This window comes from Strigops habroptila, chromosome 9 (assembly GCF_004027225.2).
Source record: "Strigops habroptila isolate Jane chromosome 9, bStrHab1.2.pri, whole genome shotgun sequence".
Classification (NCBI taxonomy): domain Eukaryota; kingdom Metazoa; phylum Chordata; class Aves; order Psittaciformes; family Psittacidae; genus Strigops; species Strigops habroptila.
The window spans coordinates 14595690-14611220 of NC_044285.2; the positions used below are offsets into that span (position 1 = coordinate 14595690).

At 38.3% G+C, this 15531-nt stretch overlaps 1 protein-coding gene across 16 annotated transcripts in view; it reads left to right on the forward strand.

Annotated features, from left to right (window-relative positions):
* TCF12 (transcription factor 12) overlaps positions 1-15531 on the forward strand; it is a 168532-nt gene that overhangs the window by 137987 nt on the left and 15014 nt on the right. For 9 of the 16 annotated variants that reach the window (XM_030496888.1, XM_030496886.1, XM_030496892.1 and 6 more), the window contains 8 exons: positions 105-210; positions 1369-1508; positions 1822-1966; positions 3591-3655; positions 7855-7933; positions 12546-12619; positions 13532-13603; positions 14338-14544. In XM_030496888.1, the coding sequence (XP_030352748.1) occupies positions 105-210; positions 1369-1508; positions 1822-1966; positions 3591-3655; positions 7855-7933; positions 12546-12619; positions 13532-13603; positions 14338-14544 (888 nt within the window). Of the gene's footprint in view, positions 1-102; positions 211-1368; positions 1509-1821; positions 1967-3590; positions 3656-7854; positions 7934-12545; positions 12620-13531; positions 13604-14337; positions 14545-15531 lie in introns of all 16 variants that reach the window. The other 7 variants (XM_030496893.1, XM_030496896.1, XM_030496900.1 and 4 more) reach the window with 4 other exon arrangements.

Below are 15531 nucleotides of genomic sequence, written 5' to 3' on the forward strand. Positions count from 1 at the left end.
TTTTACTTGTGCTTTCTCTCTGTGTCTGTATGCTGTTATGGGGTTTTTTTAATGCACGACACCCAGATATTACTAACCTGCTTGTATTGCTCTCCAATATTTAGGTGTATGCACCGTCCCCGAGTTCTGATGATTTCAACAGAGAATCTCCAAGTTACCCATCTCCTAAGCCACCGAGCAGTATGTTTGCTAGCACTTTCTTTATGCAAGGTGGGTAAAATGACTGTAAATATGTGAGCAGATGTCACTTGTCCTTTGGGTAGAAATCTGCAGTCAGACACTGTTGTACTGAATGAACGAGGAAGTGTAAAGGTAACGTTGTGCTAGAGCCTATGAATAAGTTTTATATTCGTTTAAAACAGTTAGATGAAGAGAGCTGTCTGTTGATTTAAAGTTTTTCTCATGACGTTAATTGCTGACTGAAATTTAAGGGGATTATACACCAGGCCAGATGGAGAGAATCCGCCATCCTTTGATTTGTAGGGGCTTCAGAGCAGCACACTGGAGTGATGGAGAAAAATGAGGTGGGGGCTTCTTGGCTGCTTTGGAATTTGACTGTACAATATCAACTAACAGTCTTAAGTTCTCAAACGTTTGTATATCCAGCATGCCAAAAAAAGGGGTTTGCATTGAACAAAGCAAGAGCAGAATTCATTTCCTTGGCCTCATGTCATGCAGTTAGCTCGTACTGGAGCCTGATGAGGTTTTGGAGCATATTGAAAGCATAGTCTGTCAATACGGGAATTTACAGAGCACTTCAGTTTGTGCTGCAGAAGGAAAACTGCATCGACACACGGGTTTAAGGCTTATGTAATGCAGTAATTTCCGTGACTTCAATGTGCTATTATGAAATGTTTTTATATTTTTATGGTACGAAGGCATTTTAGACTATAAATTGCTTATTTTAGGTTAATAGCTGTTTTGCACTGCATGTTCATGATGAGCTCTGCTCAGCCAAACGTCTCTCCCCTCCACCCCCTTTTTTATTATTTCTTTCAGTCTGGAATTTTTATCAACCCTCTAGATATAAATCTGGCCTTACTGAAGGTCTGTGTAATTAGCACAAGTACTCGGTATTTTCTCAGCTGTGCTTGGATTGTGTTTCAGCTATAAAGCCTCTGTTGGGTTTGTGTTTTGGGTTTTTTTGGTTTTGTTTTTTTTCCCTTTTTAATAAATTCAGCAACAGTGTGGTGGCATGAAAATAGAAAACACAGGATGAACTGGTCACCATTTCCCTGCTGCTGTTAGTCTGAGCAGCTGAATTCTGGATGCTTATAAAATAATTGTGTAAAGGAAAGTAGCACTTGGTTCACTTCTTCATTAAACATATTTTTCTTATTTTCTTTTTTTTTTTCTTTTTTTTTAAAGATGGGACCCACAATTCTTCTGACCTCTGGAGTTCATCCAATGGCATGAGCCAGCCTGGCTACGGTGGGATGCTGGGAGGCTCCTCTTCCCACATGTCCCAGTCCGGCAGTTACGGCAGCCTGCACACACATGACCGTTTGGTAAGACACGTAGCACAGATTCGTGTATTTGTGCACAGAGAACTGACTTACAGGAATTAATTTCTTGTTTGCTGCTCTTGTATGTCAGTTAAAAACCCAATTGTCAGAAATCACAAACTTCCTGTGTTAGATTTATGTCCTTTTACTTGTCTGTTGTATAAATAAAAATCTGTGGCTGTATGATGGTCTGTTCAGAGGATGGAGGAGACCCTTTCTTTAATAAGGAGCTGGGTGTTGTGTATTTGGTATCTTAAAATATCAACATTTATTTAAAGACAACTTAATGTCTTATGTCTGTTTCTCTTCTCTCTAGAGCTATCCCCCACATTCAGTCTCACCTACAGATATAAATGCCAGTCTTCCTCCAATGTCTAGCTTCCATCGTGGCAGTACCAGCAGTTCACCTTATGTAGCTGCCTCACACACTCCACCTGTCAATGGATCAGATAATATTCTGGGTAAAAAGTTCTTCCTGCCTTTTTTTTTGTTAATGTTCTTTGGGTTTGTTTGGGGGTTTTTTTTTTGTTTGTTTGTTTGTTTGGGGTTTTTTTTGTTTGCTTGTTTTCTGTTTATTTCAATTTTATGAGAAAATGCAGTTTGGGGCTGCACGACACACAAAATTAGTAAGCTTTAATTTATAGGATGCTTGTAAATGGGGATACCACACCACTGTGACGTTTCTGTCCTCAGTATGGCTGAGATGAGGCAAATTGTTTTGCAGTTAGCTTAAGACTTATTAGCTCGTTTGCTTTCAGAGCCAAGCCTATTCTCAGGAGATTGTATCCATCTGACTTTACGGCAGTTATCCTTCCATAGTTCAGTGTATGTACCGTTCACGTAGGTAGTTCTGGTGGTGCAGTTTTCAGAGCTGCTGCATCACCAAAGTACTGTGCTGGAGAAAGGCAAGAAGGCTGTTTCTTCAGGGAGCTTGATGAGCTGCATTGTAAATTCCTCTCTTAACTGATTTAGACATTACTGAATAGCCAGGATGGTGGCTGGTTTAGTCTCTTCTGTGCTTACCTAGAAAGCATGAAATACAGGCTGATCCTCCATTCCTTGCACATATTTGCAGATCTTAAGATACAGATGTAGAAATTAAATGCTCGTAGCTGCCCCTTGTCAGTTCTATATAATTTGCGCTTAGCTTCATTTTAAGTAAACAGAATTTAGTTAAACTGACTATATTGGCTTTGATTTGGGAACATGTTTTACACTTGGGTCTTTAAAGAGAACCCAGCTAATGAACCTGCATGGGAAATTCAGGCTAGAAAATCCAAGTCTGCCACAAACTTGAAGCAGCAAGTGTTGCATGATTTGGGTTTCTGGTGTGAATGGCTACATTCACATTAAATACTTCTTTTTTTCCATTAGAAGCTGGTAATTGGAGAAAGGAGATTCGCTTTTAAAGGGTCTGTCTCCTACAGTAAAGCAGATATTTCGGAGGATTCAGGTCCTTTCTGTGTTTCCAATTGGCAGGGCTTCAAACTGCCTCTCGGCTTAATGGTGTGTGGAGCAAAAGGGCATGCAAAGCTGCTGACATGCAACTGAGAGCAGGAGTGACAGAAAGCTTGGTGGATAAGAGCTTTTCAGGGATTTTCTAAAATAAAGATGAGTGTACAACACAGGGAATTAGAGCGGGGGGAGCTGGGAGACACACAAGGAACTATTTGGTGAATTTGGCTTTAAGAATTAATGAAGTGTGCAGCACTTCAGTGACAACAGTTTAGAAATCAGCTGCAATGATATAGTTTTCTGATTTCGATTTTCTTCTCATATTTCCTTGAAATTAGCCTGCAATGCTAGAAAATAATTTCAGTCTTTTTTCTAACTGCTTTTTCTTGCTGGTTCTGAAGTTATCACGGTGATACTGTGTGTGACTTGAAAGAGGAGATCATCTAAATTTAAATCTAATTGTTTTAATTAAATTTTTAAGTATAATGAGAGCTGATTCTGTTGACACTGACTTCCTCAGAATATCCGTTTCAAAAGTGGTTGCTCAACTGTACACGATGAATAAAATAATAAAAGTAAATAAAATTTCAGCTTTAAAAATAAGTGTTGGGTTTGCTTTCCACATTACAGGAAACAGAGGAAATGGTGCTGGAAGCTCACAGACAGGTGATGCCCTCGGGAAGGCATTGGCATCTGTAAGTAACAGTTAGAATAATCAGATCTGAAAGTCACAATTTGATCATTGCATCCATTATTTAAGTGTTCATTCCTTTTATGATACCAAGTCAGGAGTTTCATGTATGAAGTTAAAGTAATGCACTATGATACAATGTCATGTACTAGACAAATGTACAAAAAAGCAAGTGGAAAATGCTTTTATTTGTAGAAGACTCATTCTGTCTTTTTAGGTGATCAAAAAATTTGGGGCAGACAGTTTAGGAAGTTGTTTAGACAAAGGAAAAGATAATCATAACAAGTTTAGGGTTTGATTTTTTTTTTTTTTCTTCCCTGTAGTGTCTAGTTAAAGTCAAATATTTGTAACATTACTCTTAGAGCAGGTCCTGCCTCAAGGTTTAAAATGTTTTCTCAGTGGCCTTATAAAACTGAGGTTTTGAATGCTGTGTTGTATAGCTATAATTTATGGAACAGCCTTTAAAATGCTATATATGCATAAAGTTTAAACTCTTAACTCTTGCTAGAATAATGTAGATAATGTAAAATATTGCAGGTATCTTCAGTCTACCATAAGCTTTGTTTGTGTGTGCACACATACAGCAGTTGTTTTTGCATTAATACAATCAGATGTACGTTTTATAAAGCAGTAGTTGATCCAGTATAGCAGAAATTTCAGTTAGGAGTGGTGGCTGGGGGACCACTCTGTGTTTCTGGTACACAGCAAATAGGGTGACTAGGTCTAATATAAAAGACAGAAATTACTACTTTGCAGCCCCAAAACACCATTCCTGGGTTGGATTCTGCATCCCTTACCTCATACCACTGAATGCAGATGCACATACTCGTGCAGATCCTGTTACCCTTGCATCCCTCAGAGGGTCATATGTTAAAAGATTACCAGATCTGATAATGTCTGTAATGTCCAAATTGGGTAGAAGAACTCTGACCTAATGGCTTTGAGGAGAAAAATGTTGTCCCTGTTACTTTTGGGGATTCAGCAAGCAGATAACAATTCATGAGTCCAGAGGGCAGTTAACACTCTCTTTTTGTCTGTTTGAGACCTGTCAGAAAAGAACTGGGATCGTTCTGACTCCTAGAAATAGCAAGGCTTACATACTTCAGGCTGTTCCTTACTTTGCAGATGTATTAGGATGTCTGCTCTGCTGTTCTGCAGCCTGACCAAAATTTCTGTTCTAAGTCTGACACGCTGGCCCGTTAGACCTGCGGGACTTCGTGACATTTTCCAGTGCTCTTCTTTTATAAGTTATTTTCTCATCCTCTCAGGTATTTTTTCCCAAGTCACTAGCCGAGAAAGCCAGGCTGATGTTGTGAGGAAAAACTCTAAATATATTGCGAGTGGAAGTCAGGGCAGAAATGTTTAATCTAACTGGTGGGTGGGCTCTGGTTGTCATAGAAACTTGTTTCTGTCATCCCGTGTTGTTGCTTGGCAGGAGCAGCCAGGTCATTCCATAAATCATTTCTGTCATAGCTGATGGTGATGCATTCCATCTGCTCTATCACTGCATGCCATAGTCTGCACACTTCAAATCCCTCGCCTCATCCATCTGCTTCCCCCGCACCCCACAACACACGCGCACCCAGCACACTCCTTGCGCTTGTTCGGCGAGGAGCACCGCTCGGCTGTGGAGAGCAGGGAGGTGCTCTCTGCTGCAGGTGAAGCTGGCACAGATCAATTCTGGTGGCCAGTAAAACGAGAATATTTTTTTTGTTTGATCAAAGTTTTATTTAAATACTGTGATTGTCTTTTTAGTATTTATTTTTTCCTCCCCTAAGACGACAGTACGTGCCTTTCTGGTAGGGTTTTAAATGCTACCGCTGCAACTGTTGAGAGGAATTTTTAGTTCTAAAATTCTGTTGATGTACATCTCACAATAGGCCTTTCATGTGTGAAACATCAGAGGATACGACATTTGTTCTTCAGTTTAGGTATTAAAGACCATACAGAATAGTATGTGATTAAACATGTAAGGCCAGATAATACATTTGCAAAGGTTCTTTTATTTTAGGTTTAAGCCTGGATAATTGTGGTCTTAATCTCAGGGTAGGCAAGAAAGAGAATTGTACATGAAAGTATTTACACAAAGTTCCCAAAGCCCTGTGGATTATGCATTAGTTTGGATAATGAACTAGTATAGATAGAAAGAAAAGAAAATCTGGGTATTCGTGCCATTTCTAATGTGTTTCCCTGAACATTTGCCAAACAATAACCCTTTAAGATTGTGCCCATGGAGGGTTATATGGCAGGAGAAACATCTGGTTTATTTCATTGCCTAATGCCAAATCAAAACACTTGGTCTTTAATTTAGAGGAGATCAAACAGGAGGACTGTTTAACTTTGTTGATTATATCAGACCTCTTTGTGATAACTTACATTTTGATTCCTACCTCAGAACTAGGGTAAAGGCCTTTGTACGGTCTCAGCAGTTAAATAGCCACTGGTCCTCTCACAAAAGAAGAGAAAATGTAGGGAAGTTGACTTCTAAAAGTAATTCATGAATTAAGTTTCTTTGTTGCTTTAGACTCAATAACATTAGCATAACAAAGCCTAACTGGAATGTACACTGTAGTGTTTAAAAAATTGGACTAACAGCTCCGAGGTTTGGCTCTGCAGGCTCTCAATTGTGCAGCTTTTGTCTAAGAGCCTTTTCATTAGACCCTGGCATATTGGCATCCCGCTGATTGGAATGGACCATGACTGATAGGAGGAGGAGTCTCATTTGTTGCAGTAAAATGAGTCATGTTACCGTTTAAGCCTGGCAGAAGGTGTCAGGGTTGTTCATCATTGGTCATTTAACAGCACAGCGGCCAGGGACTGCATGCAGAATGAATTCTGACCTCGTGTCTTAGTTGTGGCTTTGGTATAATGGAGGTTTTCCCTCATACGAAATTAGCAAAACAAAATCAGCAGGTAGAGCGCTGGAAAACAGCCAGTTTCAAAGGAAACTTCGTGGCCTTTGTTCTGACATAATTTTAGTTTTCTGTATCTTATCTGCCTGGAACTCTACAGTTCCCATACTGACACCCAAGATTTATTTTTATATTCGTACGCAGTGCATGAATTTCCTACAATGGTCTGAGGTGGTTTGTTCTTTTAAATATACTTACTTTCTAGCGTATATGAAATGGAGAAGGTATTTCCATTAGGCAACTGATGGTGTTTTCTAATGAGAAAGTGTGATAGACCAAGAAGGAGCATGTGGTCTATCAGGTCCTGGTTTTGTCAGTTCAAAAAATACAATATGCAACTTAACCAAGTCCCAGTTTATTGTCAGCTAAATACTGAAATGTCATATTGTCTGTGTGAAGAGACATCAACCTCACTGCCAGTGAAGACTTTTTTTCTTAACTGCCATCTGATGACTAACAAATCCTGGTCTCTGCTCAAGTAAAACAGGTTTGAACTGGTGACCTATGAAAATATGTTCTAAAGTCCATAGTCAGCCTCTAAACTGATTCAGTTCCCTTCACAAAATGAATTTTCCAAGAATCTTAAAATTCTAAGTTTCAATTAAAGCTTTAAGCATTATGTCTTCTGTTTTTATTAAGGCTTTTTAATTACATTAATAGCAAGGAATGGATTGTTGCAGGTTGAGGTTTGGTATCTCAAGGGAGCAACTGATACAGAAATAAGAGAGCAAAATTGTATGTACTGCAATACAATAGGAAGAGCAACAAAATTTCACATGGTTTTCATTTGGTAGGTACGTAACTAGAGCTGAATGTTTTCTTGGTATTTTCTCTTGTGAAGGATTAATTTCTAGAAGATAACGTGTTGACTGCTTAAATCTTTTCCCTCTGTAAAATTTGGGAAGTCATTATTTCTTCACATTTTCCTGAAGTTTTGTTTGTTATAATTATCTTTGTGCTGTTAACTCTTACGTATATTGTTCTCCTTCAGTGACAAAAAGGCTGTAATTGCCACTGCTGTTGAAGTAGAAGGAAGATCAGTTAGACTTGTGTTGCTATCAAATACAGGCTGTGCTTATTTTGACAGCTGCTTGAAAATGAAAGTTCTCCGGACATTTTTAGAGGCTTGAGTGTAATAAAGCAGAGCTGTGATTGAAGGATAAAATTGGGGTTTTTATCAATCCAGCATCATGAGTGACAATTAAAAGCATGAAAAGGAATCCTAATAGCTATTTTCTTTACTGAATATTATGGCATGTATTGATACACAATCTCTTTTGTCTGTTGTTAGATTTATTCTCCTGATCATACCAGCAGTAGTTTCCCATCGAATCCATCAACACCAGTTGGATCACCATCGCCTCTTACAGGTAGAGACTAGCCATTTGTCAGTAACTTGTTTGTTGTTTTGAAAACCTCCTGTTTGGAATCCCAGTGAAATCAGCAGTTAGCTTCCTTGCGTAATTACTTCTGTATTTTGTTTGTTTTTCCATTGTATGAAATCCAGATTTAGAAATCCAGATTCTTAGCTGGTTTGTTATGACCATTCACTTAAATCCTGGTGACTGGCTTTGAAAATCAGCTTATTAAAATAATCTTTGACAACATTGAACGACCATATACAACCACAGCTGTAGAGATGTCTGTACAGATCTGTACCACTGGAGAGAAATAAGAGTGATTCGGTTGGTTTTGTTGGGGTTTTTTAAGCTATATGTTAAAACTCCGCGGCAGCTTTCGGTGACAAACACAGCAGATGTGTGTTCCCTCTAATGAAAATATAGTAGCTATGAGAGTATCCAGTTTTTACACAGGATAGTTTTTCATTCATATCTCTCATGAATGCTTTCATTCTATGGGAGAAGAATTCCTGGCATTTTTCAAAATAAATGCTCTGTATTGCAGCCACCTCTGTCACCTGTGCTTTGTGTGTTTGTAGTGTGAATGTGGGAAGGAGCATTCCAGTGTGGAGATGAACTGTGGGCAGCTGCCTACAGCTATTAGTGGGTAGTGCAGCTTTCACAGACACTGTGGCCTCAGCTGTCTAGTAAAAGTTGAACAGCTGTTCTCCATATAGAGAGGGCTGTGAAAGCGCCATTGAGTTAAATTTGTTGTTTAACAAAGAACTAGAATTACAAGCAAGATGATGTAACTTTAACCCTGTTCTTTCCTATAGTGCGATTAGTTAAATTATTTAACGTTTATACAACAGTCTGTTTTCCCTTTCTTTGTTGTTTAATATATCCCTGCAGGCTCCTGGCCATTGGTCACTTCTTGCAATAGTGTTTTGGTTTTTTATGAAAAACCAAAATTAACTTGCAGTGAAGGGTGCACAGAATGAGCTTAGCTGAACACTTCTGTAATCTACATCAATAAATCAGTAAAGTTACAGCACGTAAAATACAGCCATGGACATATGTATGGGAACATATAGACTGTATGCAGTGTCACTCAGAAAACTTTCATCATTCATACTTGACTCATGTTTAATGGACACTGTTCTGGTTTTCTATGGTCTTAATGAATTACTGAATATCTGACATGGTATACCTGAGCAGCTGCGTTGGGCACTTCTGTAACTGAAAAATCCATGTTGAATTGGGTGAGGATGGGATTAATGGGCTTTTTGATTCAGTGATTACTGTTGACAAAAAGTGTTTTGTGTATCCTTGTTGTACTGAAAACGTAGATCAGACCAGAAAATTGTTACTACTTTCTTTTTAACATCAAAGCAAATACTTGAAATATTTTGTGTCTGGAAGAAAGAAGTTCTGACATTTCAAAGTATTTAAAATTTTAAAGATCCCAACTGGAGTTGCCTGATGAGATACTACACCTGATTTTGTAAGTGTGAAAGCGCTAGCTAATTCCTGGGTTTAGAATACAAATTTGAGGTCCCTGAAATGTGAAGTTTCCCTTTGCCGTTGATGCCTTCGTCTGTTGGAACCTGTATCAAATGTAAAACTCTCCAAAATTTGCATTTTAATTTGTGTTCCTTATTCTGGATTCTGATGGCTAAGACAGTAGTAGATGTAAGCAAATAATACTGAAATCCTTCTTAGACGCAAACTTAGCATCTGCTTTACGATTATACCCTCCCACCCCCTTTAATTCCAGTGATACAGAATTTATCAAGCCTTTGGTAAATTGCTGCAGTGGTTAATTACCTTCATTTATGAATCTGGACTTTTATCTTTATTCCCAGATGAGTCACTGAGAACACAGTGAAGCACAATGTAAAGTAATTACTACTACATTTATTGCTGTTGATACTCCTGGTAGCCATTTTCTGTCCTGACCCAAAAAAGTTATTGCAGATAACACAAATGTTTTATGTATACTAAAATAATATGCTTTGCAGCATTTTAGCCTTCATTGTGATTTTCCTCTTTTGCAGTTAGTTCTTTGTTTATCTAGCATTCTTCTTATTATAGGTTTGACTGAGTCATAACTTACGTATCCGTTAATTGTAAATTACAGTAGGAGTACTCTGCCATTTAAAGCATTGAGAGATGATAGCTTCATGACACACGTAGATAAACTCATGTTTGACCATTTGGCTGAATAAGGGTAATGACATTTTTTAATTAATTTAAGTAAAAGCTTTGAGGACAACATGATGAAAACCCCCAAGTACTATGAGACAATAGCGTGTCTCGTCTTTCCTGCCCTCGTTTAATTTCTAATTTTACATAAACATGCCCAGAGCTTAGCTTCTTGCATAGTTTTAATGATTGTGTATATGTATGTGAAGTTTATATACGGATCTGAATGGTGGGAGCCTTGGTATTTGAAGAATCCTCCTCCCAGGATCAGAGGTATTCAGAAAGCTTCAGTTGGTTCTGAGGGTACAAAACTAGCCCTCTGTGGACTCTGATGCCGAGTGTGTGTTTGAAAGGGGAGCCAGAGGATTAGTGTTGGTAGTATAAGAACAATACTGGAGTGATTACTATCGATGACCCCTGTAAATCCTAACACTTGCCTGGCTTATTTGTATTTTCATGCTGCTATGTTGGTGCTGCACTAAAAGCTGCAGTTGTTAATTGCAGGGCTTGTGGTGCCAGGATGCTTTCTAATATAATTGGTGGATTTCATGCACAAACTTCTAGGAGGGGGAGTGGAATGAGGAAGGCAGGAAATCGGTGCCATCTGGCAACCTGCGCATACATGGAGACAGAGTATGCCACCGCGCAGAAAGAGCACTAGCGTTACTAGAGGCGTGATAAAAAACTGCAGGTTGCAGTTGGGTGGTTCATTTGAGAGGAGTTTAGTATTCCCTCCCCCCTTTTTTTTTGTTTCCTTTGCGAGAAATCCCACTCAGAGTTTTGTTCTGGGCTTACACTAAGGAAGTTGTACATTTTTCCATTAAAAAAGCCCCCCAACAAACTCATGAGACAAGGTGAACAGGCGTTGAGCCTTTGATTTCCTTTCTTAACTGGTTGCCTTTCTGTTTGCCAGCTGATGCTTTGTTGTAGGAAGTAGCACACTCAGTCCTGTTAGTAGTGAGCACTCACTGAAAGCCCTGACTATGGGCTTGTCTCTAAAAATGGAGTTTTGACCAGATAAAAATTGGGACCTTACACTGAGCCAGAATATTCTAAAGTTGTTTCATTAACGCTTTGCAAAAATAAGTGAGACTCCAAGCGTTATTCCAAAGTTCAGGAACGACAGTAATGCGGGGGGAGACTACAGATCCAGATCCAGAGTAGCTGTGTGAAGTGAAAATTGGTAATTATAAACTTGCCCACTGATGTCGTCGTATTTTAAAAGAGAATTCCAGCACAGTTACGGCAGCTCTGGGCTTCTGTGAAACTGGAGATGGTTTATTTTTTTTTAATTAGAAAGGAAATATTTAGGTATTTTAATAGCTATGCAAGCTGTACTCTTTTTGTTATATAAACCCCTTTCTTTAAAAGGTAACTACTTGCAGCTCTCCGAACAAAGGAACTGTAATGTTATTAAACCTTTTCCCAGTTTTCCAGATGTACAGCTCTGGCTGTTATTGAAAGAACAAGCCCACAGGCTCTTCCTTTAATGAGCTGCTTTGGATTGTACGTCCATAATTTATTAATGTAATTGCTTTATTATTACATTTGTATGGCTGAAAGGAAGCTGTCTCTAATGGCCATAGAATTTTGTGTAGTATCTTTATAAAAGATGCATTATTAGTTGGTGAGAAAAATACATGTTGACTATTTCAGGCTTTGTTTTAAAAGTACTCCTTTATTAGCATTTCACATCTAATTATTTTTAATTTTTACATGGTAATTGGGTATATTTATGTCGGATGAGAATGGATATGGATTTGAATTTGCAGTGTATAGGTAACATGGATATAATTGTCGATTTGTTGCACAGTCAATATTCTTTAAGTGCCAGTTTATGTGCAATGTATCTGAAATCACAAATGGGGATAACTTAGGTGCATTTTTACTCTTCTAAACTAGAAATGCATTATAATCTAAAATGGTATCGTGTGGAACGAGATAAATGTTTTTGATATAGTTTTAAGTTTTCTTATTTAGTAAAGAGGTGTCATAAAAATAGTTTTCCAGTTATCCTTAATTCAGTGTCCATTTGATTTCTATAAATATTTTTGTGGTATATTTTAACATTATTAAAGATATGCCTACCTATACTGAACGTAACCTGAAGAAGGAGTTCAGCAACCTTTTTATGGTGACACTGGCAGAGGGCAGGTATTTCAGGTACTCTGTGTGTGTGTTTAGTCCACTTTTGTATCATTTAAGTACTGTGAAGATGTCATTGCTTTGTCATCGACGACGTGCCTAACCCTGCAGATGCCAGGATATAAAAATTATCCCTCAGCAAGGCAGAATGAAGGAATTTGTCCTCCTTTGTGTACCCATATGTTAGCTTACCTTTATGCAGAATGCTGGTTTTGATGAAGTTGAGAAATATTGTGTCGCTGCTTCCCACTTCTGCTGCATAAATCTGTGTTAACCTAGACAATTTTGACAGGTGCCAGTCAGTGGTCTAGGAGTGGAGGACAAGCCCCCTCATCTCCAAACTATGAAAACTCTCTACACTCCTTGGTAAGAATTGTTGAAAGCAACACGGTACTTTTTACTTGAGAGCTGAAGGCTTTTGTATAAATCCTGCATATCATTAAAGGAAACAGTAGGATAGCATTACAAATGAATTCTTTGCTAACAAATGGCCTGTTCAGTTGAACAATATAAGACGTGCAGGGTGTGTCTTTCACCATCTGTTCCTTGGGCATCAGGCTTCTGTGCTGAGGACAGCTGGTGCTAAAGCGCTGTTATGAGATTCTGGTACCTTTTCACAAATCCATAGCTAATTCTTATCTAAAGTTCAGTCTGGAGGAAAGATAAAGACTTCATGCCTTCGCATTTACTTGTCCTTCCCCTCCCTCCCTGAAATGGTAGCCTCTTGGGCTTGCTTTCACTACACTTGTCAGGTATTAATATATTTTATTTGTAATTATTATTTGTTATTGGGGAGTGTTCATTTATTAATTAATGAACCATTTTACAGAAAAAGACACGGGAAATCATCTACAACATTGTAAATTTTCTTCCTTTCAAGATTCAGCAGAGGATTTAAGTTACTGACTTTTTTCTTAAATTCCTGATACAGGATCGGGAAGGAAAGGGGAAAAAATTGAGGGGAGGCTTTGATTATGTGTTAATATTTCTAGTTTCCACAGGTGAAATTTCATTTTTCTGTCTAACAAGAATAGGTTTAAGTCAAATCCGTTTTCTTCAATATTTTTGCAATTAAATATGATTGTTACGTACATCTTAAAATCCTAACAAAACTGCAGTGTTAAATATTAGCCTTTTCTTATCTCAATATAATCAGATCTCTGTTGCATTAACTTGACTAACAATTATTGCTGACATGCACATCAGCTGTTTCCTCACCTCTTTTTTGAATTAATCTTAACCTGTGCTTTGCTTCCTGTTCTGTCTTGACTTTGCCAGAAAAATCGAGTTGAACAGCAACTTCACGAGCATTTGCAAGATGCAATGTCCTTCTTAAAGGATGTCTGTGAGGTACTATTTCACTTTAGATGGTGCCTTTTTGTGTTTCAATTAATGCTTCCTTCGGATTCCCCATTAAAAACTTAAATTAGCGTAGCATATGACCCATCTTCTGACTCCAACATCCTGCCATTTCAGTTTCTAGAGAGCTACAGTGTCAGAATTGGTTTTGCTTTGGGGTTTTTTGGTCCTTTTTTTTTTTTTTTTTTTTTTTTTTAAGGAAAGTAATTTAAAGACAGACTCTTCTGCAGTAACGTACGGAACTCACTTTTATTTCCAAAGTAGCTGATGTGTTTAAAGCTCCACTTTAGAAAACGATAGCTCAAAGTTTTGTCCAGGTTTTTTGTAATACAGGTTCTCGAAAAGCCACTGCCTCTCTTTATTGTTACCAATATGGTGAGGCTGATATTTATGATCATTCTTACTCATCCTTTATTAGCTTATTTTGTAGCACTTCCTTTTTCCTTGTTCATGCCATGTAATAGAAGCTGAGTAACATTAACCTTATAATAAGCTTCACTTTAAAAGCTGCCACCTATTTGTGGAATGAATGCTATCTTGAGCAAAATCTCCAGATATCTTTTCCTTTTCCTGTTTGTTGTAGTGCTGGTAGGTGCTTTCAAAGTCTCTGATATACCGCATTTCATCTTCTGTCTTTAATAGCTCCGAGGTAGAAAGTATTGCGGTATCATGAGCGTGCAGGTTTATTCAGTAATAGCTGCTCCTGTCCCTCTAAATTCCAACAGCAGTCTCGAATGGAGGATCGCTTGGACAGACTTGATGATGCCATCCATGTACTACGAAATCATGCTGTGGGGCCTTCAACAAGCCTGTCAGGTGGCCACGGAGATATACACAGTTTATTGGGACCATCCCACAATGGGCCAATTGGAAGCCTGAACTCAAATTATGGAGCATCTAGCCTTGTGACAACCAACAGACAAGCGTCAATGGTAATGGTATTTTTAAATGTGTATTTTTATGCAGAACAGCCTCAGCTGATCCATTTACCTTAGCATAGAGCCTAGTGAGTTACAACTGGAGTGTAAGACCAACATTTATCAGGAAGAAAGTACTTGAGGTTGCAGCAGAGGAAAAGGTGGCAGACAGCTTGCACCTGCTATGGGTTTCCAATTAGAGGGTTGGAGTGGGGGTAGAAATGAGGGGGAGGAGAAAGATGGGAAAACTTAAACTTGGGCCTGGTCAGTGGCCCATAAAATCCTGCTGTGACCATATGCAGAAAGCTGAAACTTTCTGCTGAGAGCATTTCAGCTCATACATGCATTTTTTCCAGATGTGTAATAATTGGCAGAACAGTTTTCTCCTTGAAATGGTGAATAGGGAGATTGAATGGGAAAAGCAGTCAAGAAGGACTGAATTTCAAGTGTTCTGGTCTGGAAAAGCTGTTTATTGTAAATTGGAACTAGTCTTCAATAGCAGATGCTGGCAGAGGAATGGGAGGAAGCTGTTGGAATGTGGAACCATGGTGTGCGCAGGCTCAAAATGTAAACTTTTTTTTCTAAATGAAAAGGAGTTTGAGCACAGCTGTAGTGTAAGTAACAATGAAGAGGAAACAACTTTTAGATTAATCCCCAAGAAGAGTGAAATAATTCAATCCATCTCTTTTAGTTTCTTTAAAAAAAGTGAACGGTTCTGAAAAAATGTAGTTGAGCTTTTTATAGATCAGAAATATGTTAAAAGCATTAGACAGTAAACGAAATCTATTTGTAGCATTGCTTACCTCCCTTTTTCGTCCTTTTCATTCCTCCCTTCTCAAAAACGCTTAAAGGAAAAAGAGCTTTTTAAAACATGCTTATTTTAGTGGTGCCATGTGTTTGCATGTTTACAGCGTCATTTTAAAGACCAGTTACATGCTGTGAAATTTTCTGTCATAAAACAGATTCACAGCTGGGCACTGTGTGATCAAGGCAAAATTTCAC